The 24,672-nt window shown below is 39.6% G+C and overlaps 1 protein-coding gene across 3 annotated transcripts in view; it reads left to right on the forward strand.

The window, feature by feature from the left end:
- NRF1 (nuclear respiratory factor 1) overlaps positions 1-24,672 on the forward strand; it is a 120,276-nt gene that overhangs the window by 53,902 nt on the left and 41,702 nt on the right. For all 3 annotated transcript variants that reach the window (XM_037513069.2, XM_037513076.2, XM_037513081.2), the window contains exons 5-8: positions 8,440-8,580; positions 21,682-21,840; positions 22,639-22,836; positions 23,442-23,543. In XM_037513069.2, coding sequence (XP_037368966.1) covers positions 8,440-8,580; positions 21,682-21,840; positions 22,639-22,836; positions 23,442-23,543 — 600 coding nt within the window. The remainder of the gene's footprint in view (positions 1-8,439; positions 8,581-21,681; positions 21,841-22,638; positions 22,837-23,441; positions 23,544-24,672) is intronic.

A 24,672-nucleotide genomic window follows, 5' to 3' on the forward strand; every position in this document is an offset into this window, starting at 1 on the left:
CTTTATAAAAATAGTGTTTTACTCCTGTGTACTTCTACTTATGTGAACTGTTCTTTTTCTGGCCAAATAACTTTAATTCATTAATAGAAAAATGATCTGTCCAGATTTAAATTGTTTTTGTTTTTAATTTTATTGAAGTACCATTGGTTCACGTGCTTGCAAGGGTGTGGAGAAAAATGAACCCTTGTAACACTGTGGGTGGAAATGTAGAATGGTCTAGTCCTTATGGAAAACAGTGTGGAGGTTTCTCAAAAGACTAAAAATGCATCTGCCGTATGACCCAGTAATTACACTCCTCTCTAAGTTGCTTGGGACTTACTACCCGCATAGCTAGTGTTCTCTGTAGTTTAAAACCTCTGCTCTTTATGACAAAGCAAATTAAAAGACCTCCAGAACAACCCCACAGGGTGTTTTGGTCCTTTTGAGTATCATTCTTAGTGAAGGTGCTACTCTTGTGGTAAAGCATAGAGTTAAAGCATTTAGAGAGGCTGATGCAATGCTGCCCATGGCATTGGGTTAACTAGAATGGGCATATATAACCCCAAACTTCACTTTTGTGAAAACTGTTTTTAAGCTTTAATTTTTGAGTGGTTCCCCTCATTGATTTTTTCTATCACTCAGGGTCCTCATGGGTAAAGTAAGGATAATACCTACTTCATTGGGGACTAGTAGAAATTAACTAAAGTTGATTATCATCACGTTGTATAATGTTTAGGGAGAGCTGGCATGAAAAACACTGGCAAATGGGACATGGTAAGGTTGCTGTGCCCTGCGAATGTTCTCTTAGTGGCTTATTGCCCTATCATAGACTTTATGAAGTTTGTAGGAATAGGCCTAGAAATGTTTTGTTGAGGGACAGAGGGCGAATTTGCATCTTTTTTCGGAAGAATCCTAGGGGTTTCTGAAGGTGAAACCTTTTTCCCCCAGAAGATACATTTCTTTCTTTTTTAAAAATAGATTTATTTATTTATTTTCTTACATTGTTGTTAATTTTTGTATAGTATTTGATTTTTCCCTTCAGCGTAGTCCCCAAGGTTCTTCCACCACCGTAACACCCATGAACCATCTCCATGGTCCCTTATGATCTTCCCTCCCCTGCTTTTATCCCTTTTCCTTTCCCTCCCCTGGTGGATGCTTTATATCTGTGGTCGTTTGCAAGTTTTGTCTTTTCTTGACTCTTTGTTTTGTTTCCCTATATTCCCCCATTCAATATTTATCTTTTTCCTTCTGACTTACCCACTTAGTGTAATCCTTTCCAGCTCCATCCATGTTGCTGCAAATGTTTGATCTCTGAATAGTAGTCCATTATGTATCTATAACTCATCTTCTTGATCTAGTCATCTGTTTTGGGGCATTTAGGTTGTTTCCATATCTTAGCTATTGTAAATAGTGCTGCAATAATCATAGTGCTGCAGGTTTCCTTTCGAATTAGTGGGGTTTTTTTATTTATTTATACAAGAACTGGGATACAGTCAGAGGCGTGGGAGGGTGAGAGAATTCACCAGAGACAGAGTGGGGAGCAGAACAGGCAGACGAACTGAAGACACTGCTGAGGGGAGCAGCAGGTAAGGCAAGAGAAATCTGCGCCATGTGAGTTTCTCTTGGCTGGCCAGGAATCGAACCCGTGCTGCAGAGGCTGCGGATAGCTTCACAGCACAGCGCTCAACCTGCTGCACCACCGGGGAGGCCCTCAAATTAGTGTTTTTGTGTTCTTTGGGTAGATTCCTAGTAGCAGAATCACTGGATCATGTGGTAGCTCCATTTTTAGTCTTGAGGAACCTCCACACAGCTTTCCATAGTGGCTGAACTAGTTTACATTCCCACTGGCAGTGTAAGAGGATTGCTTTTTCTCCACATCTTTGCCAGGATTTGTTGTTTCTGGGAGTTTTTTTTAATATGGGCTATTCTCACAGGTGTGAGGTTGTGTTTCATTATGGTTTTGATTTGCATTTCCCTAATAATAAGTGATGTTAAACATTTTTTTCATACGTCTGTTGGCCATTTGCTTCTCTTATTTGGAGAACTGTCTTTTTAGTTCTGCCCATTTTTCTGCCCTTATCAGTTGTTTGGTGTGCAAATATTTTCTCCTGTTTAGTAGGATGTTTCTTTGTTTGGGTTACTCTCTTTTCTTTGTATAGAGCATTTAGTTTAATATAGTCCTGGCTATTTATCTTCTTTGTTTTCCTTGCTTCTGGAGATAAGTTCTCAAAGATGTTTCTGAGGTGTTTATAATGGGGTGTTTTGCCTATGTTTTCTTCTATATATTTTATGGTTTCAGGTCTTACATTCAAGTCTTTTATGCATTTTGAGTTGGTTTTTGTTTATGGTGTGAGATATTAATCTAGTTTCATTCTTTTGCATGTGATTTACCATATTTCTCAGCACCATTTTTTGAAGAAGCTATCCTTATTCCAGTGTCTATTATTTACTCCTTTTTCATAGATTAGTTGACCATATATGTGTGGTTTTATTTCTGGACTTTCAATTCAATTTCATTCGTCTGTGTATCTGTTTTTGTTCTAGTAACAGGCTGTTTTTATTATTATGGCTTTATAGTATAGTTTTAAGTCTGGATGTAATACTTCCATTTTTCTCTAAAGATGGAACTCTTTCCTTAGAGTCAGTAATCCAAGGCATTTTAGGTGGGATGCACTGGACATGACAAGCAAGTTCTACAGGTAATAGAAATTAGCCAGTCACAGAAGCAAGAGATAGCTCTGGGCTTATCACCAGCTTCTTTGAAATCATCCTGCTTTTGCTTAGTTTCACCTTCCTAGTAGTTAAGTGGAATAAGTCATTCACTTATTTACATATCATAGTTTTTTTTAAAATGGTCTCAAGTTATATAAAAGTGGAAGCATAGGGCCTCCCCGGTGGCGCAGCGGTTGAGCTCTGGGTTGTGAAGCTGCCCGCAGCCTCTGCAGCACTGGTTCGTTCCCCGGCCGCAGGGTGAGGGTCCCACATGGCGCGCAGACCTCTCCTGCCGCCCACTGCTCCCCTCAGCAGTGTACTTCGTCACTCTGCCTGTTCTAATCTCCGCTCTGGCTCTGGTGAATTCTCTCACCCTCCCGCGCCTCTGACTGTACCCTGTGCTTGTATAAATAAATAAATAAATCTTAAAAAAAAAAAAAGGAAGCATAAATAGCAATAAAAGCCATATTGCTGATTTACTTATTCAACAAATAACTATTTAACATTATTAGATACAAAGTATGTGATAAGAACTCCATCTAAATCTATTGGTGTTACAAGGTTGAAAACTAGAGACTTAGAGGGCAAGGGAAAAACTTGAGATCTGGGGCCTCCCCCTGGTGATGCAGTGGGTTGAGCACAGCGTCGTGAAGCTGTCCACAGCCTCTGCAGTGCCAGTTAGATTCCCCGCTGGCCAGGGAGATTCCCACATGGCGAGGCAGACCTCTCCTGTCACGCCCTCTGCTCCCCTCAGCAGTGTGCTTTGGTCTTTCTGCCTGTTCTGCTCCCTGGTCTGTCTCTGGTGAATCCTCTCACCCTCTCACACCTCTGGCCTGTACCCCAGTGCTTGCATAAATAAATAAATTAAAAAAAAAAAAAAAGAAAACTTGAGATCTGAACTGAGACAGGAGAGAAAAGAAGGCTAGACTAATGAGATGAAACCAGCATAACTTCATGACCAGGGGCTGCGTCCTAGCTCTATGCCAGTTGTGTTTCAGGATCAGACGTCTGAGGGAAGCTGTAGAGCATGTTTTTGTGATATGCCTTAGATAACAGTTTATTTTTAATCTCAGAGAAGCCTGTACCTAAAACAAAAAAGTGAAAAAAAAATTTTATGGGGCCTCTTGCATTAAGAAAATTGTTGAGATTACAAAGAAATATGGTATCATGCCTGACACTTTTTTTGCAACCCAACTAAAGAACCATTGACATTGTGGTTGCAGCAGCCAATTCTTAAATCCTCAGCAATCACATCTGTGCCCAGAACTCCAGTGACTCCTGTAACCCTCCTTGACACTCTCTGTCTTGGACACTGTGAGAATGTTTGTTAGTGGGTCATTTGTTAGTGTATCTCAATATGTGAAATATCATTTATATCAACAAAAAATAAACAGAAGTCCTGGTCCCTGTGCTCAGCCATGTCATTCGCTAGTTGTGTGCTGTGTAACCTGAAATTAGCAATATAAATGACACAAGATTATTTGAACATGTAGGAGTTTAGAAGAGGAAGCAAGTTATGTCAAGAATACTTGGGAAGTTTTCTTAGAGGAAGTGGAAATTGATTTGGACCTTGAGAATTGGATAATGTATTTAGATAAGTGGAATTAAAGATCTGCATATGGAAAAGAACTTGCTAGTTGTAAAAATTAGCAGGGAGACTGACCAGCTAAAGAAGGAGGAAGATGAACCAAGTTGCCCAGTAGGACTTCATGCATTGCACACTGGGAACTCAAGAGGGTGCCATAGAGTCCACAGTCCACAGTGCACTAGTCCGTAGACCAGGCAGGCGTAATTGCACCCGGTGGGCCTAGAATAGTAGAGAGTGACTGGAAAGGTGGAAATGCTGGACTGAGCAACTTCTATTTCATCCTCTAAGAGGTGGGGAATTATAGGAGTACTTCCGTGGAAAAAAGGACAATGACAGTGAAGTGGGTGAAGATGAGTTTTAAAACTAGATCAAAATTAATTTGGTTTCTAGCTGTAATGATACACACACTAACTACGATTTGGGGAAATTATGTAAGTTCATTAAGCCCTCAGTTTTTTATTTTATCTACAAAATAGGCATAGTATTATTTTCCTTATATAATTATATAAAGATTAATTCAATAAGTATGTAGTAAGACATAGTAAATGCTTAGTAAATGGTATTTGGTTATAATAAGTGTTTCAGAAATTTTATTTTTTTAAAAGATTTGTTTATGCATACAAGAGCTGGGGTGCAGGCCAGAGGTGTGTGTGTGGGGGGAGGGTATGATGCACCAGAGACAGAGTAGGAAGCAGAACAGGTGTATCTACTGAAATACACTCTGAGGGCCTCCCCGGTGGCGCAGCGGTTGAGTGCTGGTTTGCGAAGCTGCCCGCAGCCTCTGCAGTGCCGGTTCGATCCCCGGCTGCTCCCGGCCACCAGAGGAGGGTCCCACATAGTGCGCAGACCTCTCCTGCTGCCTGCTGCTCCCCTCAGCAGTGTACTTCGGTCCTGCTGCCTGCTCTGCTCGCTGCTCTGGCTCTGGTGAATTCTCTCACCCTCCCGCGCTTCTGACTGTACCCAGTGCTTGAATGAATGAATGAATGAATGAATGAATGAATGAATGAATGAATAAATAAATAAAAAGTCATTGAAATACACTCTGAGGGGAGCAGCGGGTGAGACAGGAGATGTCTAGGAGAGGTCTGCACCACATGGGTCAGCTCACTGGCTGGGGATCGAACTTGTGCTGCAGTGGCTGCCGATATCTTCATAGTGCTGAGACTTAACCTCTTGCACCACCAGGGAGGCCCTGTTTCAGAAACTTTATTTATTTATTTTAAAGATTTATTTATTTATTTATACAAGCACTGGGTACAGTCAGAAGTGCAGGAGGGTGAGAGAATTCACCCGAGTCAGAGCGCGGAACAGAACAGACAGACTGACAAAATACACTGCTGAGGGGAGCAGCGGGCGAGACAGGAAAGCGCCATGTGGAACCCTCGCTGGTGACCGGGGATCGAATCGGTGCTGCAGAGGCTGCAGGCAGCTTCGTAGCCCAGCGTTCAACCACTGCACCACCGAGGGAGGCCCTGTTTCAGAAACTAAATGGCAGTGGTATATAGGATGAATTAGGGGAAAAGAGTGGTAGCCTTTTGCAGCTGATTTTATCTCTAGGTAATTTTTAACTTTGTGAAACCAGTTAACTGACAGTGATATTGATTTGAAGTGTCAAAGATTTAAGCTGTGGTTTCTGGACTAGAAGGTAAAAGTTGACAAACAACTTATTGTGTTCCATCCTATTTATGAAACCATTAATTTAAAGATGCACCATTATTTTTGTACCATGAAGAAAGAAAAAAAATTGACAAACTGACATAATTCTGTCACTTAAAAGTTTCTTTTATAATTATTAAAAGAGTTGTTTGATCATACTGCTTTTGTATAACAAAAAAGGGGACGTGTACATGAAATAATTTGATATCTATAAAACTTCTTCGCATTCAGAATCCAACACTTTTGAATTCTCATTTCAGAATCATTGTGGTTTCATATAATATTAACCTTTGTGTCATCAGAAACATGGATGATGCTACATTGCTTTAAAAAGTGCTCTGCCATGTGTCTGAGACAGTTTTCCAAGCAGTTAGTGTTTCTTCATTTTATCAGAAATATTACCGGGAAGGTTATCAAACCACCACCAAGACTCACATTCCTTTCTTAAATGATTCTAAATGGTTTGTTGACTGAAAAGTTGAGGAGTTGCAGTCATGTCCCCAGGGAAAACAGCCATGGTCACATGTGTGCAGGTAGTACAACTATATCCCATACAACCTAGTCCACAGCAATTTTAAGGTAAGCCCCAATTTCAGAGACTTGATAAATGTGAGCACATAGGCATCTCCTAATTGAAAGGCCAGATGGAATTGGGACATCTGCTGTGTAATTCTCACAAATTTCTTAAATTTACAAAGCCATGCTATAGTCATCCCTGAAGATGTTTTGTTATAAATTATTCTGGGGGATGCTCTACCAGCATTTCTTGAAATTCAGGATATTTTTAAGACATTACATAGCATGAATACATTTAGCAGAATGCCTGGTTGTGAATGCCTGTGACTTTACTGATCTGTAAAAATGATTGCAATTGTTTGAAACTAGCTAGTATAATATAGCAGTAACCTAATGACATCCCACCTTTGGGTGCCAGGTGTTTCCAGCACAATGAAATTAATACTTATACCTTTATCATTTACTTTCTGTGGGCCTATATACTAATATAATGATTTAACCCTCATATAAAGTTCAAACACCAGCCCCTAGGCTTATAAAAGTCAAGTTTCTATAGGTTGGTAATATAATTCTATATAAGATACAGAAACCTACAAAACAGAAAATATAACTCTGTAAAGTTGCCATGGCAACATATGTTACAATAAATATAATGCCAATAATTTTTGAAATTACTTAATTTCATTAGAAACCAGGATAAAGCTAGAACTCTAGAGAGGATTCAACAAGTTGCAGTATTTTTCTTTCATCCCCTTCCTTGTTGACCTTTTTGGAGTAGTCATTCACTGCAAAGGTGTAGTACTACAAAGTCAACATTCTTTTTACATTTCCACATGCTTGGAGTGGAGTGCGGGAATCTCTCCTTTTTAATCCTCATAATGAGATATACAGATGAGGAACTATATCCTGATTGAGAGTCTAGTCCACTTAGCAGAATACCTAGATTTTGTAGACCGAGATTTTAGAATACCTCGATATTGTAACTTCTGGACAAACTTTATTTTCTCTCCTCCTTTCCCCTAAGATAAGGGCTTGAACCGTGAAAGCAAGTCCACTTCCTATCCCATCTTGTCACATCTCCTTAACTCCATTGCTTCTCTGTTATTCCCAGAGGTATCCACATCTCCCTTGTGCATTCTTCACATGAATGAACCCATTATTGGAGGTTGCAGGATCCAGTGTCTGTCTACCGTTTCTGCTCATGATAAAAGAATGTGTGCATGTACAAATGTGCTGCTGTTAACTTCTTTGCGAGCCCTTCCCCTGGTAGAGGAAGAGAGTTAGAACAATACCTGGAACAAACCTGGGCTTGACACAGCTGGGGAGGCATCATGGGTCTGAAGTTTACCTCTGTCGTCAGCGAAGCAGAAGGGAGGAGGACTTGGTGTAGGACTCACTCTGGCTCTGGGCCTTACTGATGATGACAGTGCACTATAGTATACACCTCTCGTTTTTGTCTCTGATGCCTTTCAGTATAGCCTCTGTGCACTTGAATCTTCTGTCTGTTTGGGTGCCTGGCTTTGCAGGAAAGTAGCAGCCATTTCAAAGTTGCTTAAAATTTTAAGGACAGAGTCCCTGCTGACCCTTGAAATGGTTTTGACAATAACTACCACAGCTAGGTGTGTATCAGAGAACCTAGGAAATGCATAATAATAAATGTCTTTCCTGTTAAATCGGGAACAGGAGATGAGGCCAGCATTGTCTGAGAAAACATGATTTTAACGATGAAAGCAATGTTTCTATAGAACTTTTTATGCTGGCTCCTTTCTACTGCTGTTACCTGTAATTTCATCATCTTTTCATTTAATTCTATGCAGTGTGATGTCTTCAGGGCCAGCGGGTATTTTTATCTGCTAGCGATAGAATTGTTTGTTCTTAGGGCTCTGCGCTGACTGAGGGAGGCCAGCCCCGCCCACTCTCTGGTTGCTTGGCACTAACCCTCCCTGGTTGTTGGGCATCTTGTTTACTTCTCCCTTAATTCCCTGCAGGTGCGTAAGTACAAGAGCATGATCCTGGAAGACCTGGAGTCAGCCCTGGCAGAACACGCCCCTGTGCCACAAGAGGTTAACTCGGAGCTACCGCCTCTCACCATCGATGGAATTCCAGTCTCTGTGGACAAAATGACCCAGGTAAGGGGCGGGAAATTAGGAGGAGACACAGAGTCAAGTGGCACATGTATGAGCAGGCCTCAGATCATTTTTCTTAGTTTTGTCCTCAGTGGCACCACCAGAGTGAGACAAGGCTGGAGTCTGGTAGTGAAACTGTAGCAGCCCTGGAAAAGACAATGATGTGCTAGAAGAATGCTTTCAGCCAAGGGCATGGATTGGGCGCTTCTCTCTGTTGGTGGCATTTTCCTTTAATTCGGGTCCTTGGGTTAGATAAGGAAGCTTTTAGCTTAGAGTTGATTTGGGCAGGAGACTGTGAAGACTTTGAATCACAATCAAGTGGGACATGCTTTTAGTCTCTTAGGCTGAGCTGATCCTCTTTTCATGTAGGTTCTGAATAGCATCACACTATTGCCAAGTAAGACTCTCCTCCTCAGGGAATAAGAATGTAAAACTCGGAAGGACACCCTCCTGAGTCACTGCTTCCTTCATCTTCCTTTGAGAAGGGAAGCAAAAATGAACATAACCTATCAAGTCAGCAAACTGCAGGAATTTTGCTGAAACTGTTCCTTTTATATTTTTTGAGCTTTAAGGTAATAACTTGATCAAGATCAAATGCCTTTTTTTATAACATTTCCCACTTCTTATACTTATATCATGCTACTTTTGCTACTTCAGTTGTGAGTCTTCTTTTTTTTTTTTTATTCAGTCTTCAGGGAACATTTAACCTCCTTGATTATTTCTTCTTTCTTAAAACACTTCTTTCCATTTCTGTGACACTGTACTCTCCCGAATAACTTCCAGCTGCACAGGGTCCTTCCTCCCAGCTCTTTTGCTGACTCCATTTCTTCTTCTCACTCAGTATTGGCATGCCCTGGACCTTAGTCCTCTATGTTTCTCTTCAAATGGTCTCATACTGCCCTGTAGGCTTTATACCCCTCTATGCGGTTTACACCCCAGCCTGTACCATTGCTACATGGCCAGTACCTTACTTGTCAAAAGCAGACTTTTTGCTTGCCTTGCTCTGCTTGCTAAAGTCCCAGGATAGGAGTAATCTTTGATTTCCCTGTTTCGCTCTCATTCCCCAACCAGCTGGTCTGTTTCATTACGAGCCATGATAGTTCACCTCTGAAGTGTACCCTGAACCTGACCAAGTTCAGTTCTCATCACCACCCCAACCCAAGCCTTTCGCATCTCTCCTGTAGATTATTTCAATTGATCGGTTGTATTGATCTCCTAACTGCCATTCTTGTTCTGCTGCAGTCCATACTCCACATAGACACCAGAGATTTTTGAAAAATTTACATCAGGTCATATTTCACTGCCTTATTTAAGTCCTTTAATGACTTTCCACTCTTCTTGAACCAAATTCAGACTGCCACAGCCTCTGAGGCGCTATATAATCTAGTCTTGTCCAACCACATTTCTTATTTTCCTCAGTGACTATGCTGTGGCTACACAGCCTTCTTTCTTTTAACCAAACATGGTTTCTACTATTCCCTCTGCCTGGAACATTGTTCTCCCAGATCATTGCATGGAGTGACCTTATCTTATTCAAAGTGTAGCTCAGACATCACCTCCAGAAGCAAGTCTTTCTTGATTATCCCACCTACTGCACCTTTCTCACCAAGTCACTGCCTAGCACAGCCCTTGTTTTAATTCTTTTGTAAGACATTAAATTGTAAGACCTAAAATTATTTTATGAACATTTGTATTTGTTTGTGGTCTGTCTTTTTTAGCCAGAATTTGAGGGACTTAGTTTCTTTCTTTCTCTCATAAATTTATTTATTTTTAATAGTTTATATATTTTTTACATTTTTCTTTTTTTACAGTTATGCATTTTCATCTTGGTTATAGTCTCTGTAAAATTCCCACCACCCATTCACCCTTGAACTGTCACCATGGTCCCTTGTACTCTTCCCACCCTTGTTTTGATCCTACTCCCTTCTTCACTCCCTCTCTCCCCGTAGTATGTTTCTGATTTATAGTTGCCTGTTGATTTTGATTTTTACTTTATTATAGTTTTTTTTTTCCTTGATCCCTTATTTGGATCATTTATATTCCTGCTGTAAGTGAGACCATCCAGTATTTTTCTTTTTCTTTCTGGCTATTTCACTGAGCATGATCCCTTCCAGCTCCATCCATGTTGCTGCAAATGGCATGAGTTCATCTTTTTTGATTGCTGAGTAATATTCCATTGTTATATGTACACATCTTCTTGATCCAGTCATCTATTTTGGGGCATTTGGGTTGTTTCCATAGCTTACCTATTGTAAATAGTGCTGTAATAAACATTGAGGTGCAGGTGTCCTTCTGGAATTAATGTTTTTGTGTCCTTTGGGTAGATATGAGGGACTTAGTTTCTACTTTTCATTGCTGTCTATTACAACTGCCCAGAACCTGAAATACTAACGGTCATCTAAATAATATTCAGTCATTATCTGGTCAGTAAATGACCTAAGGGTCAGAGCAAATATGAATGTAGTTAGTGGGTAACTGGATTGTAAGTCTCCTGAGTGGGTGTCTACTTGGTGCAGATATTGATGCTGCTGTCCTGGAGGTGGCACTTTTCTTGTTTACCCAAGTCGGAACCGCTAACTTGGTTGGAAGTAATACAGCATTTTACAAATATATAAACAGGGCCTCTTTGGTGGCGCAACGAGTTGAGCACAGCACTGTGAAGCTGTCCGCAGCCTCTGCAGTGCAGGTTCGATTCCCCGCTGGCCAGGGAGATTCCCACATGGTGCGGCAGGCCTCTCCTGTAGCGCCTGCTGGGCCCCTCAGCAGTGCTTTCTCTCAGTCTGCCTGTTCTGTTCCCTGCTCTCTCTCTGGTGAATCCTCTAACCCTCTTGCACCTCTGGCCTGTACCCCAGCTATTTTATAAATTAAAAAATATATGTATTTAAAAAAAAAAGGGCCTCCCTGGTGGTATAAGGGGTTAAGTCACAGCACTATGAAGCAGTCTGCAGCCACTGCAGCATGAATTCGATCCCCGGACAGGGAGATACCCACATGGCGCAACGGACCTCTCCTGTCTCGCCCACTGCTCCCCTCAGCAGTGTATTTCAGTCAGTCTGCCTGTTCTGTTCCCCACTCTGTCTCTGGAGAATCCTCTCATCCCACACACCTCTGGCCTGTACCCCAGTTCTTGTATGCATAAATAAATAAATCTTTGAAAAAAAAAACAGATATACAAACAAAAGAATGGTGAGGAAGAGTAAGCAAGATGATGAAAATCAGTTCCCAGTTGAATATGAGTATTTGGATCCTGGGTTTTTCTACCCTCAGCCATTAAGAAAAAAAAAAATGTTTTATTTTGTTCCTCAGACATTTCTTAATGTGAATCAAATATCTTTTTTTCCCCTTATTGATCCTAAAGCTTTTCTTTACTAATGGTAGTGAAAGCAGGATTTTATTTCAAACCTTAGATAGGCAAGGGATGGGAGTACAAGCACTTTGATACACTAGGAGTAGGAATGTACATTGGGACAGTTGTTCCAGAGAGCAGACTGCAGCACATATCAGAATTTAAAATTGCATAATATGCCCTCTGGGTGAGCAAAGATGTGTGTTCATTATATAAGAGAAAAATCTGAGAACAACGTGATTGAATAAATCGGAGTAGTGGTGTTTCAGTGTTTTGGATATGCATGAAGAGAGGAGCAGTTTAGGCTCAAAAGAGTAGAAGTTTACTACTTAGTGAAATATTAGAGATAAAGAATAATGATTTGCTCTCTACTGCAGTGAAATACTTTATGGTATATTAAGTTAAAAACTGGTTGTAAAATAGCATTTTTCATAATCTAATTTGAGGTACTTAGGGCTTTATTTTTGTTTCTTTTTGGGGACTAGATTTTCTTTTATTTCAGGAAAAACAGAATTGATTTCATCTGTCTCATTTGCCTAAAGCATGCACATAAAATTTGCCTGTGTGCATCTGTAAAACCTTAGACAAATTATCATGACTTTGAGTGTTGTGTGGTGGCATTATAGGTGATTTTCATTTTCTTTGCCTAATAAAGCATGAATTACTTTTATAACCATAGAAACACAGAAAACTAATTTCATATTAAACTTAAAAATTTTTAATGCAACTTGATGTTTCTGCTTTGTTTTGTCTGAAAATTATTTTCTTTATGTTTGAGTGAAGATGTCAGCAACTTTTTTTCTCCTATATTTCAATTATATAGCTACTATATGTTGGAAGGCACACTAATTATTTTTCAGGGGTATTTCATTTAATCTTCACCCTCCAGAGAGAGACAGAGACAGAGGGAGAGTGAGTGTGTGTGTGTGTGTGTGTGTGTGTGTGTGTGTGTGTATTCCTGTTTCATAGTTAAGGAAGCACAGAGCTCAGATATGGCCTGTAGACATAAAGGACAAAGTAAGCTTAACTTACTTTGATATAAGTTCTAGATTTCAGACCATATGGGTAATTCATAACTTCCTAAAAGGGATAAAATTCCAGAATTGTAAAAGCGTGCTATAGTAGAAATGGACGTGGCTTAGTGAGACAGCTCTATTAATCATGTTCTCTGCATGTTTATACTGAAAACCCTAACTTACAGACATAATTTTACATACAATTCTAGGATGAGTCCTGAGTTATCCAAAGGGAGTAAATTATTTTCATTATTGTTCTGATGTTATGTGTTCCATTGTTTAATTCTTTACCAATTAGAAAGTTAGCAAGGTTTGTTAGAATCACATCTATTACATTTTAGTTCTGGTTCTCAGTTTCTTCTGAGAGTGAGAAATACTTGCCCTCCTACCTTATTGAGTCAGAGGAAATAAAAATGAGTTGTATTGTATGGGAAAACGCTTTGAAAACTAAAGTATCACACTAGGTATTATTAATACTAATTATATATGCTCTGTGCATTAACTTTTGCATAATCTCAGGATACCATTTCTCACTCATTTTTCACTTAGAAAAATTAATAAACCTAGAATTTTTATTTCACTCAGCAATGAAGTGGGACAATACAGGTGATAATGTATTGAAAAGTTGAGCCATAATAAATCGAAGCAGCAATTCGTGAAGCAAACTTGATATATAGAATTTAGGCTCAGGGCCTAATTACTAGTGCTTTCTTCTTTCTGTCTTCTATAAAACTATATTGTTATCATCACTCAGGTTGAATCTTTCAGCTAAACTAAAAATAAATATTTATAGTTTTAAAAGTATTTCCTGACTTGCTCTATAACCACTTTCAAAATTGTCTCCTATATAGATTGATATTACATATAACACGGTATCTTAAATGCTGTGTGATCTAAATATCCTGTTCTTTTAGGAAGCAGCTATGTAGTTTTGTTTTTGTCATATTTTATTTGTCTTTGGTTTTGGTGAAAGTGTAATTCTGTATTAGTAAATATAATGTTTTATCTGAAAAGCTTCTCTTTTTACTGTTACATGTATATCTTGATCCTGATAAAGTCTTTTTTGTGGGTGGTTAAAAATACATAACTCTGTAGTATTTTTAATGCTATAAACAAAACTAGAATTTCTAGGTACCTTTAAGAATAGTGGCTAGAACTTATCCCATATCTGTCTGACGCCTTGCATAAGAATTGGGTTAAGAAACGAGATAAGATAAAGCTTAGCAGAAGAAATCAAGAGCTTGGTATAGATTCTGCATCCCAGGAGTTCATTTACAATGAAATGATGAAGTCATCTTTTTCAGAGATTTTGAAAGCCAGATTAACCAAATTTTCTAGGATTCTTCAAAGTAGAGACCAGTGGATGGTCCAGATTAGGGCTTCTCAAACTTGAGTGTGCATGGGAATTAATTACCTGAGAATCTTATTTGTTTAAATGCATATTGTAAATCAGTAGGACTGGAGCAGGACCTGTGAATATTTTGCCTTCTAGCAAGCCCCCAAGTGATCCCAAAGTTGCTGATTCCCAGACTACACTTTGAGTTCAAGAAATCACACTGTTTTTTGTAAAGTCTTGAAACAATAATAATGATTTTGCTAGTGGAAAATCAGTTCTGCACTTTACAGTACTCAAGTCCTATAAGATTCTCTTGTTCTTGGATGTTGTCTTTTTGGGGTATGTGTTAGAAGAGATCCAGGCAAAGATTATAATCGTAGAAATATCTCTGGAAAGACCAGTCCAGTATTATTGATTAAAACCACTCCTCCTCCTCTTCCCTCTCTCCCCCTGGTACTTACCGTTCTCCTCCAACTCACAGTGGGGCACTCTTTGTTGCCTTAATATTCCCTTGGAGTGATGATGCAACAGGGTAGTAACTTTTCACCAGTTTTCAGGGAAACCTTTAAAAACATTCAGCATAGTGATAGCTTCATTAGGAAGAAGTCATTGTCAGGTCTTGACATCTTTTACTTAAAAAAATAGTCATCAGTTTAGGTTTTTTGAATGGTATTTGGTTTTGAAAAAGCAAAAGTCTGACCTCTTCTCCCCTGACTAAGTAAAACGAACCAGACACAGTGGACAAATGTGGTGCGACCTCACTTATATGCGGCATCTAGAATGGACAAATGCATAGAAACAACATACAGAAAGTGGAATAGAGGTTACCAGGGCTGGGGGGAGTAGACATGGGGAGTAACTGTTTAATGGGTTAGAGTTTCTGTTTGGGATGATGATGAATGGATTCTGGAAATAGTGGTGGTAGTTGTACAACCCTGTGAGTGTACATAATGCCATTGAATTCTGCATGTTAAAATAGTAAATTTTGTAGTTTACCACAATTTAAAAAAAATTAAAAGAAGAATAAGGGCTAAATAAAAAGTATTTTAGGTCAGTGGTCCTCAAACTTGGCTGCACAGTAGAATTATCTGGGGAATTTAAAATCCTAGTGCCCAGGCCACAGTCTAGACCAATTAAAGCAGAATCTTTGGGGATGAGATCCAGGTATTTGTAATGTTTAAACTCCCCAGGTGATTCCACTGTGCAGTCAAAACTAAACAACCTAAATGTTCATCAATAGGGGAATGACTAAATAAAATGGAAAGCTTATATACCATGGATTATTTTTTTTTTTTAAAGATCTATTTATTTATTTATTTATACATACAATCACTGGGTACAGTCAGAAGCGCGGGAGGGTGAGAGAATTCACCAGAGCCAGAGTGGGGAGCAGAGCAGGCAGAAGGACCGAAGTACACTGCTGAGGGGAGCAGTGGGCGGCAGGAGAGGTCTGCGTGCCATGTAGGACCCTCCTGTGGTGGCCAGGGAGCAGCCGGGGATTGAACCAGTGCTGCAGAGGCTGCGGGCATCTTTGCAACCCAGCGCTCAACCGCTGCGCCACCGGGGAGGCCCTACCATGGATTATTTTTGAAAATGAGATGATTCTGATTGTACTACCATGAGAAAATCTCTATGACAAAATATGCAATGACTCAAATCAGTTGTACTAAAATATGTAAATATGGTACATTTGTGTTTTTTTTTAATCAGGTAAAACGGTCCCTTTCCAGTGTATAATTATGTAAATGCATATAATTTGGTTTGTGAGGGTGGATGTTCATCACACTAATGCTTCTGGATAAGTGCCTGGATTGGGGGGAAAGGTGAATTGAAAAGAGGAGTTTTACTTCATCTGATATTTAAATTTTGTACAAGAATGTTAGTGAGGAGACAATTTGATGGGTTGGTGGGGTATGAAGACAGAAGCAGAAATGTTGGCTTGAGAGAGGAGTTATGACGAGGTTTCTAACTTTCTTCACTAGCTGACCCTCCAGTTCACTAATTCTGAAGCTATATTTATTTTTCCTTCCAAACTTGTTCTTCTCATGCTTCTAGGGGAACATGGTTTATGGGGAAATGAGATGAAGAGAAGCCAGAGTTTCTGTTGGTTCAACTAAGAGAGCAGGATACAGGGTTAGTATTTCTAATAAGGAAGGCCACCTTCATTAGCTCTGTGAACCAAGGTCAGTGGTGTAAATAGTGAGTGAAAATATAATTTTGAGAAAGATAGTGAACAAAAAATCAATTTTGAACACATAGTGAACAAAATGATAATTTTGCTTTTGCTCTGTAATGCCCTTTAATTGTACACTTGAATATAATTGGGTCTATCAATGTGGAACTTCATAATTTTAAATTAATGAAGCCACAGTCTGAAAATTGTCTAGGTTTCTTTCCTGCCATATTGGAATATCTTTTCCTGTAGGCTATAGAAAATATAATTCTTCAACATGATTTGATTTTACCTGCCTTCTCTTTAAATTTGTTATGTATTCTCCAACCTTTTCAATGGAGGTGGAGTTGACAAGAATTTTGGTTAGAAAGGCCTTTCCTTGGTAATTAAAACTAGACTGACATCAGGATCTTCAGGGCAAAGAAAGAGGGAACGAGAGGAGAAAGGTTTTTGGGAACATGTAAGTAGAATACAGTGTTGGACAGTAAAGACTTCACTGAATTGACAAGTAGAAAACATCTGACAGGTAGAAACAAGAATTACTTCTCTTTTTTTGGCTGGATTAAACTTTTTAGAGTTTCAGAAAGTCTTTCCATTGAAAACCACCTCTAGGGCCTCCCCTGTGGTGCAGCGGTTGAGTGCTGGGCTGCGAAGCTGCCCGCAGCCTCTGCAGCGCTGGTTCAATCCCCGGCCACTGGTGAGGGTCCCACATGGCGTGCAGACCTCTCCTGCCGCCCGCTGCTCCCCTCAGCAGTGTATTTCGTCAGTCTGCCTGTTCTGTTCCCTGCTCTGGCTCTGGTGAATTCTCTCACCCTCCCGCGCTTCTGACTGTACCCAGTGCTTGTATAAATAAATTAATTAATTTTTAAAAAAGAAGAAAAAATAAAACCACCTCTAGATACTACATAACCTTTACTTTGACTGCCATTGGCATGAATTTGATACCTTTTTTCTTTGCTGAATCTGCCTAGAAAGAAGTGGCATTTTCTACTCTCTGCTGGTTTGGGTTGGGTTTACTGACCAAACGGAGTCCTAAATCAGAAGGAGAGGCTCAGAAAGCTTGTTGCAGCCCAATTAAAGGCCAGCCTGAGAGGGTAGGCTTTACCTTTGCTGATCCTGTTGATTGTCTCCCCTGCGGATTAAAGACCAACCTTCCTTAACAAGCACATTGAGTAGCTTGGGTTTCCAAAACTCTCCAGGACCAGTAATTAATCCAACTGGTAATGAGAGCACAGTGCTGAATTCTGGAAATGAATCATTTAACTCTTTTTATACTGGACAGCTAATTTTCCCTTATTAAGAGTCCCCTCAGCCTTAATACTGTTTTTTGGGGACAGTATAAAAATAGCCTGGCGGAAAATTGCCCTTTTTCAGTGAAGTCAGATTATTGCCTTGCATTTAAAGGAAAAGAGTATCTTTCATCCCCGGTATGACCACTTGTTTAGATGTGGTGGTAAATTTTGTATAGTTGATAATTAGCACTTTGAAAAGCTAAGATTTATCTCTGAATTGGACTTGGACACAAGCAGTTAATTCACCCCCGTTCCATTTTTAATTTAATGATGGCTTTTGCCTGTGAAGTAACCTTTCCCTTGCTGTTTGTTTTTCTGCCTTCCATATTAGTCTCTACTGTCTTCTTCCTAGAACTTTGAAACATTGCTCATTCAGAGATTTCTAGTGCACAAAACATCTTTGAAAGGCTTGCTTGTTCTCGCCCTCCTTTAATTATGGTTATATTTGAGTCACATTTTCTAATCATTTTCATTACTTAATCTGCTTGTGCACTTGTTTTAATGCTCACAGATTCACAGCAGTATAAATCACCTAAACTCCCTATACATTGGGGACAGTTGGTTATAGCTTGATACCTCAACGCAAGAATAAGCTACTTGATCATTTTGGTTCATTCCCAATTCTAGCATTCTTTACTGCTCATCCTCAGCCAGATTTACACAAATGCATATAAACTCATTCTTCTGCCTCTTGCCTTTTTTCTTTATTCCCACCTTGAAAAACTAAGGGTACATGTCTTTGTGTACATCACAGTGTGTTTAACATTAAAAAACCATTTCAGAAAGTTGGCTTTCTTTGAACTTGAAAAGATCACTGATGACTGAAGTAATAATAAAACTGCTATTTGCTCAGTGCCACTTTGTATACAGCTGCTGTCTCTGATCAAGTCAACTGACCCTGTAAGTTTATCATTATTACTACTTTGCAGTTGAGATTCAGAGAGAATTAGGATTCAGAGCAAACTCTCTGAGTCTAGAGCTAGTTATTCTTATTGACTTATACAAAAGGTGACTCAAGAGAAATAGTCACGATATATTTCACAAAGAATGTAGTACTTTGGGGGCATTAAAGAATGAGTGGTGGCATTGGAATAACAGCGTGAGAAAGTAGTTCAGTAGGGGGACCATATCAAAAGGCATAGAAGCAGGAATGAACTCAGCATTCATAAGACAGTGTAGAGACTTGCCTAACAAGAACCAAGTCTGCCTGGTGGGGATTAGCAGGTACTGTAGTGCCAGATTGTGGCAGGCCTGAAAATCTGGACAGCAGAGTCTTGTCAAAGGCTATTGGAAGGTTTTGGAGCATTGGAGCTTTGTAGCATCTAGGGAAATCTGTCAAGGATATGTGGGATGAGGAAGAGATGGGTAGAATGTGGAACTCCACAAGAAAGCCAGCTGGACTAGCCAGCTAGCCTTGGGCTAGAAAGTGGAAGTGAAAAGGGGACTGGAGAAGAAGGGATGGATAGCACAGAGATTTCAAAGGAGAAGGAATGGAACTTGAATGAGTTCCTAGATGGGTTATGAAAGAAAGTGGTAAAGTCGACTGAGGTTTTGAGCTTAGATGTCTGGGGGAAAGAAATGTAGTTCTGCTGGCAAAGGTTTTGCTGAGAAGTCTAGTAGCTTGGAGTGGTCTGGGGAATCATATGAGACTGATGATGTGCCTGTATTTCAAGTAACCAATGCATTCCTTGAAATGCACTGGAAAACCTGGTGTAAGAGAACCAAAGCAAGAAAGGACGAAAGGTGTCCACAGTCAAGTGTCAGGGAGGCCCAGAACTGAGGAGTCTAAGAAACTATTAGTGCAAATAAGTGGGGATCAGAAACTGAAAAAGTCATCAGAGTTAGAGAATATATGGGGTCCCAGGTGGAATTTGAACATACTCTCAGCCAAGTGTTCTGGACAGCGAGTCTGGACACCAGACCTTGTTAATGTAGAGATGTTTAACTTGCTTTCTTCATTTTCTTCAGACTCCACTAGGTATGGATATGAAGAACTCTCCTTTTGAAAACTATTACAGGATTAGAGGAAAGGGGATCCTAAAAAAATCTCTGGTAGTAGTTTATTTAGTTTATGTATCTGAGAAAGCCACTTTAGTGTGTGTGTGTGTGTGCGTGTGTGTGTTTGTATATGTGTGTGTGTGTATAAATAAACATATTATTTGTAAGGATTAAGCCTTTTCCTTTTCTGTGTATCTATAGCTGGGAAAAGACACTCCTAAGAAGCCAGGATAAAGGGGAAAATGACTTTGAGATGCACTTTCTTAAAATAACTGAAGATGTGACCTCATGAGCAACTGATGGCCTGGGTTTGCAAATGGATACATTTCTGTTAGCAGAGCCAAATATATACAGAGTGTATTATATCATATCCTGTAGGCAGAGGACTGTCTGGAAGAGGGGGACTTAGAAAGAGGTAGAGTGGCAGGCTCTGCAGAAGAATTAACCATGTAGATACTGTCAACCAGAACTTGCTTTACACATTTAATTTGTATCCTCTTCTGGTAATGTAGTATTTATTTATTTACTTATTTTTAAAGATTTATTTTTATTTGTTTATGCATACGAGAACTGGAGTATAGGCCAGAGGTGCAGGGGATGAGAGGATTCACCAGAGACAGAGCGGGGAGCAGAACAGGCAGATCTACTGAAATACACTGCTGAGGGGAACAGTGGGCGAGACAGGAGAGGTCTGCTGCGCCATGTGGGTCAGCTCCTTGGCCCGAGGGATCTAACTTGGCTGGCGATAGCTTGATAGTGCTGAGACTTAACACCTTGTGCCATCAGGGAGGCCCCTAATGTAGTATTTAAATAAAAACACCTGCTAGTTATATAGAATCTTTAATATAAAAGTGTTGCTGCACTCATTTTCTTGTTACTACTTCAGTATTCCTGTTCCTCCTTTTCTTTTTCTGTTTTACAGCCACAAACCCCTGTCATTGAGTCTAACTCATTGCTAAGATTCTCCCCTCCCTCTGGTCTGAAGCTGCAGATGCAGTGTGGGTGCTACTTATCTCAGATGTGCTGTAGACCATCAGGTTACAAGGGAAGCATCAGACCTGAGGAGGATTTATAAGACCATAACTCGATAAACAACTTCTCTTGCCAGAAATCTTTGTCAGCAATTAAGAATATTAACAAAGTAGGGCCCTCTCCCCTAGCATATATGCACAATGTGATTACGGTGCCAGGAAATGAAGAATGGCAGTTGACTGTATGGTTTAAAACCTGTTCAGTCTGGGTTTGATTTTTTAAATAAATTTGAATGAAATCCATAATGGGTTTAAGACTACACGTATTTGTTACTATATCTGTATGCTGGACTTGAAGACATTCTTACTAATAACTGCAAGAGTTATAGGTCCATTTTCCCTTTTTATTAAGCTGAAGGCCTATTTAACTTCAAATATTTTGCAACCAGCCACCTTGCTGCTTTCTCTTATTACTTATAGTAGTTTTTCATTTGATTCTCTGGGGTTTTTCCAGGTACAAAGTCATATCATCTACAAATAATGATTTCTCCTCACCCCTTTATTTCTCCCTTGTCTAACTAACTATTCTGTACCTCCAGAACAAAGTTGAGAACACATTGATTTTGTTTGGCACCGTAATGCAGGGGAACTGTAAAAGGGAACTAAACTAAAGGATCAGTAGTATCTTAGGAGGCAGACCTCAAACTGGGGGACAGATATTCTTGATCTTATGGGAACATGTTGATGAAATGCAGCTTCAGGTGTACTTTGCAAACATAAGTAATTCTCAATCACCCGTGGAGCTGAAGCAACCTGGGAAATTATGGTTTCTCACTGTCACATTTTGAACTCTCAAGAACCCTCCACGAAGGTTCTCTGTTTCATAATCTTAGAATTTGGTGAGAAATACAGATGCATCCCAAAATATAGATGCATCTCATGACTGCTGATGACCACTCTCTTCTCTTGCAGGCCCAGCTTCGGGCGTTTATTCCAGAGATGCTCAAGTACTCCACAGGCCGAGGAAAACCAGGCTGGGGCAAAGAAAGCTGCAAGCCCATCTGGTGGCCTGAAGATATCCCCTGGGCAAATGTCCGGAGCGATGTCCGCACAGAAGAGCAAAAGCAGAGGGTGAGGGTTCCTCTGGTGTCTCTTTGCTTCACCTCAGTTTTTGTTGTTTCCAGCTCTTTTGCTAAAAAATTTAAAATCATTTGTGTAACAGTCAAGTCTGTCTGCAAAAGAAACTAGGTATTCTGTGCTTCATTCATAGCCTTTCCCATTCATCCTTTCATCACTGTAAAGAGAGGGCTGGGGTGAGTCCATAAATTTACACTCCCTCTGTATCGTTGCCTTCTAGAACAGTTTCAGTTTTTATTGAGGTGAGTGGAAAAACCAAAGAAATTTGAAGTAAAAGTATTAATCACTTTGAAGACTTACGAATGTCTTTTTTTGTGGTTAGCAAGTGTCACTGTTGATAAAGATAAATATAGAATTGGATCCACATGAAATCAACCAGGTGGGTCTGCTGATAACAAAACTTACTTTTAAAAAAGAAGAAAGATTAGACATCATTCCTTACTTCTGCATGTTTTTCAGATGGCTTAGGAGTTTACTAAGAATCTTGACATAAAATTCATGACAAAAGAGTAACTAACCTTTTGTGACAAGTTTAAAAGTTGTCCTTGGGTTAGAATAAGGTTTAAAACCTGAAAGTTAAACCAGATTTTGATCAGTAAGGAAACAAATGGGAAACCTTCTTTGGTATTTGGTGCTGACTTTCTTTGTGTCAGAATCAGGTTATGGGAAATAACCATAAAGAATTTTTCTGTGTGAGGTTTGGTTTGGTAAATAAGCTGCTACTTACTCCATAGTAGACTGAATAACCAACATTCAGTGGCGTAATGTGCATTTCTGGTCTTTTGGTGACAGGTTTCATGGACGCAGGCACTACGGACCATAGTTAAAAACTGTTATAAACAGCACGGGCGGGAGGACCTTTTGTATGCTTTTGAAGACCAGCAAACACAAACACAGGCCACAACCACGCACAGTATAGCCCATCTTGTACCATCGCAGACCGTAGTCCAGACCTTTAGTAACCCTGATGGCACTGTCTCGCTCATCCAGGTGAGTAAACCTTGTGGTCACATATTGTGGTTTCTGAGGTGGGTCAGTGGGCGCCTCACCTCAGATTGTTGAAAGTTTTCTTTGTGTAAACACTTGTGTCACCTTTATAGCCTCCTATGACCTTCCTACCTGAAACTAAGTTTTGAAATCTGGAATATTTTTGATTGTTTGCTTGTTTCTGAATACAAAGTTACAAATAGTTTTCCTGGACATTTCTAAAAACAAAACACCGCAAAATGGCTTTTTATTTTTAATCATTTCATTCTATCAGTGACCAGAGAATATTCCTTCTGAATTACCTCTTCTGAGGTAAAACACATACCTTCTGAGGTAAATCTGATATAAAACTAAAAGAGGAGAAAGCTGGTTGATTGACACTGGACACCCATGGTGGAAAGTGATGGCTTCCTAACATTAACGTAGTTGGTTGACGTTAAACTCTGAAATTCATGTTAGTGTCTTAGATAATCTTATATAATCTTAGATATCTTACAAGGCATATTAATTGTTACCTGTGCTGAGTTTTTATGTCAGTCGGATCTTAACTCTGGGTAAAGAAGGACCCATTTATTGACACATGTATCACTTTCTACATTTTTCTTTAGGTTGGTACAGGGGCAACAGTAGCCACATTGGCTGATGCTTCAGAATTGCCAACCACAGTCACTGTTGCCCAAGTGAATTATTCTGCTGTGACTGATGGAGAGGTAAGAGAGAGGATTCTATCTACTTCTGAAATACTTGAATATATAGGAGAGGGTATGAAATAGGAGATGCTATGTAACTTACACGTTAGTAGCATTCTTTTATTTTAACCTTTCAAAACACCAAACTTAGTTTTGTGAAGTGTCTTAGGCTGTGTACATTATTTATAACAATTGAAATTCATGGATCATTGTGATTCAGAGGTCAGGAACTTATAATTTTACATTAGCAATATAGCATTTTGTATAATACACAATAAAAGAAGATTAGTCTTTTATTTTTATGCTGTGAACTCCAGAGAATTTTCATCTTTGGAAAAAAATTAGATGATTAAAACTGGAGCTAACTAAAGCATCTATGAAGGGATAAATATAATTATAAATCAGTTGACCCAGTTTGTCACATTTTAAGCATGCCTCTGAAAATACTTCACAAGAAAATCAAGATGATTATGGAATGTTAAACTGAATGTAGCTTGTTTTTATTGAGTACTTGGTGAAGTACTCATTCCCATGATGGTTCTGTTACCATCTTCATTTTATAGATGAGAAAACTGAAATTTATAGAGAGGCTAGGTGACTTACCAAAGTCAGAATGAGTATTGAAGCAGGGGTAATGCATTTAGGAAAAGGTTGTCTAGGCTCTGAGCTCCAAGCCACCAGTGAAGATTTAGGAAAGCGTTCATTACATCACCGTAGACTTTTCCTTAAAGGTACCAGTGTGGTATACTCCTGAAGTTTGAAAAATAGCCAACAAATGTTAAAGAGCAGAATCAGATATAAAACTAAAAGCATTTTCTCACTTTTGTTCAAATCATGGAGCATTTCTGCTTAGAATACCACCAAGTCACTTTCCTTTGTGCATCTCAGAAAGGGAGAGAACTGATAACAGTCTCACAGCTAGTGCAAAGAAGGGAAACATTGCTGGGGTCCTCTGTGTAGAATCCCTGCTGTCCTACAGGCGAATGTGCTAGATGTGTGGAGTCAGCCCACAGGGACCCCACCCTTCAGGAGCTCCTGCCTAGTGAAAAGAAGTGGACCTAAACCAACTATTGCCCAGCTATAAGAGACGCTGCAAAGTGACTTCTGTCTTCAGGAAAAATTATTCCCACCTTGGGAGTTGGAGAAGTTT

This window comes from Talpa occidentalis, unplaced genomic scaffold (genome assembly GCF_014898055.3).
Source record: "Talpa occidentalis isolate TD23 unplaced genomic scaffold, MPIMG_talOcc4v2.1, whole genome shotgun sequence".
Lineage (NCBI taxonomy): Eukaryota > Metazoa > Chordata > Mammalia > Eulipotyphla > Talpidae > Talpa > Talpa occidentalis.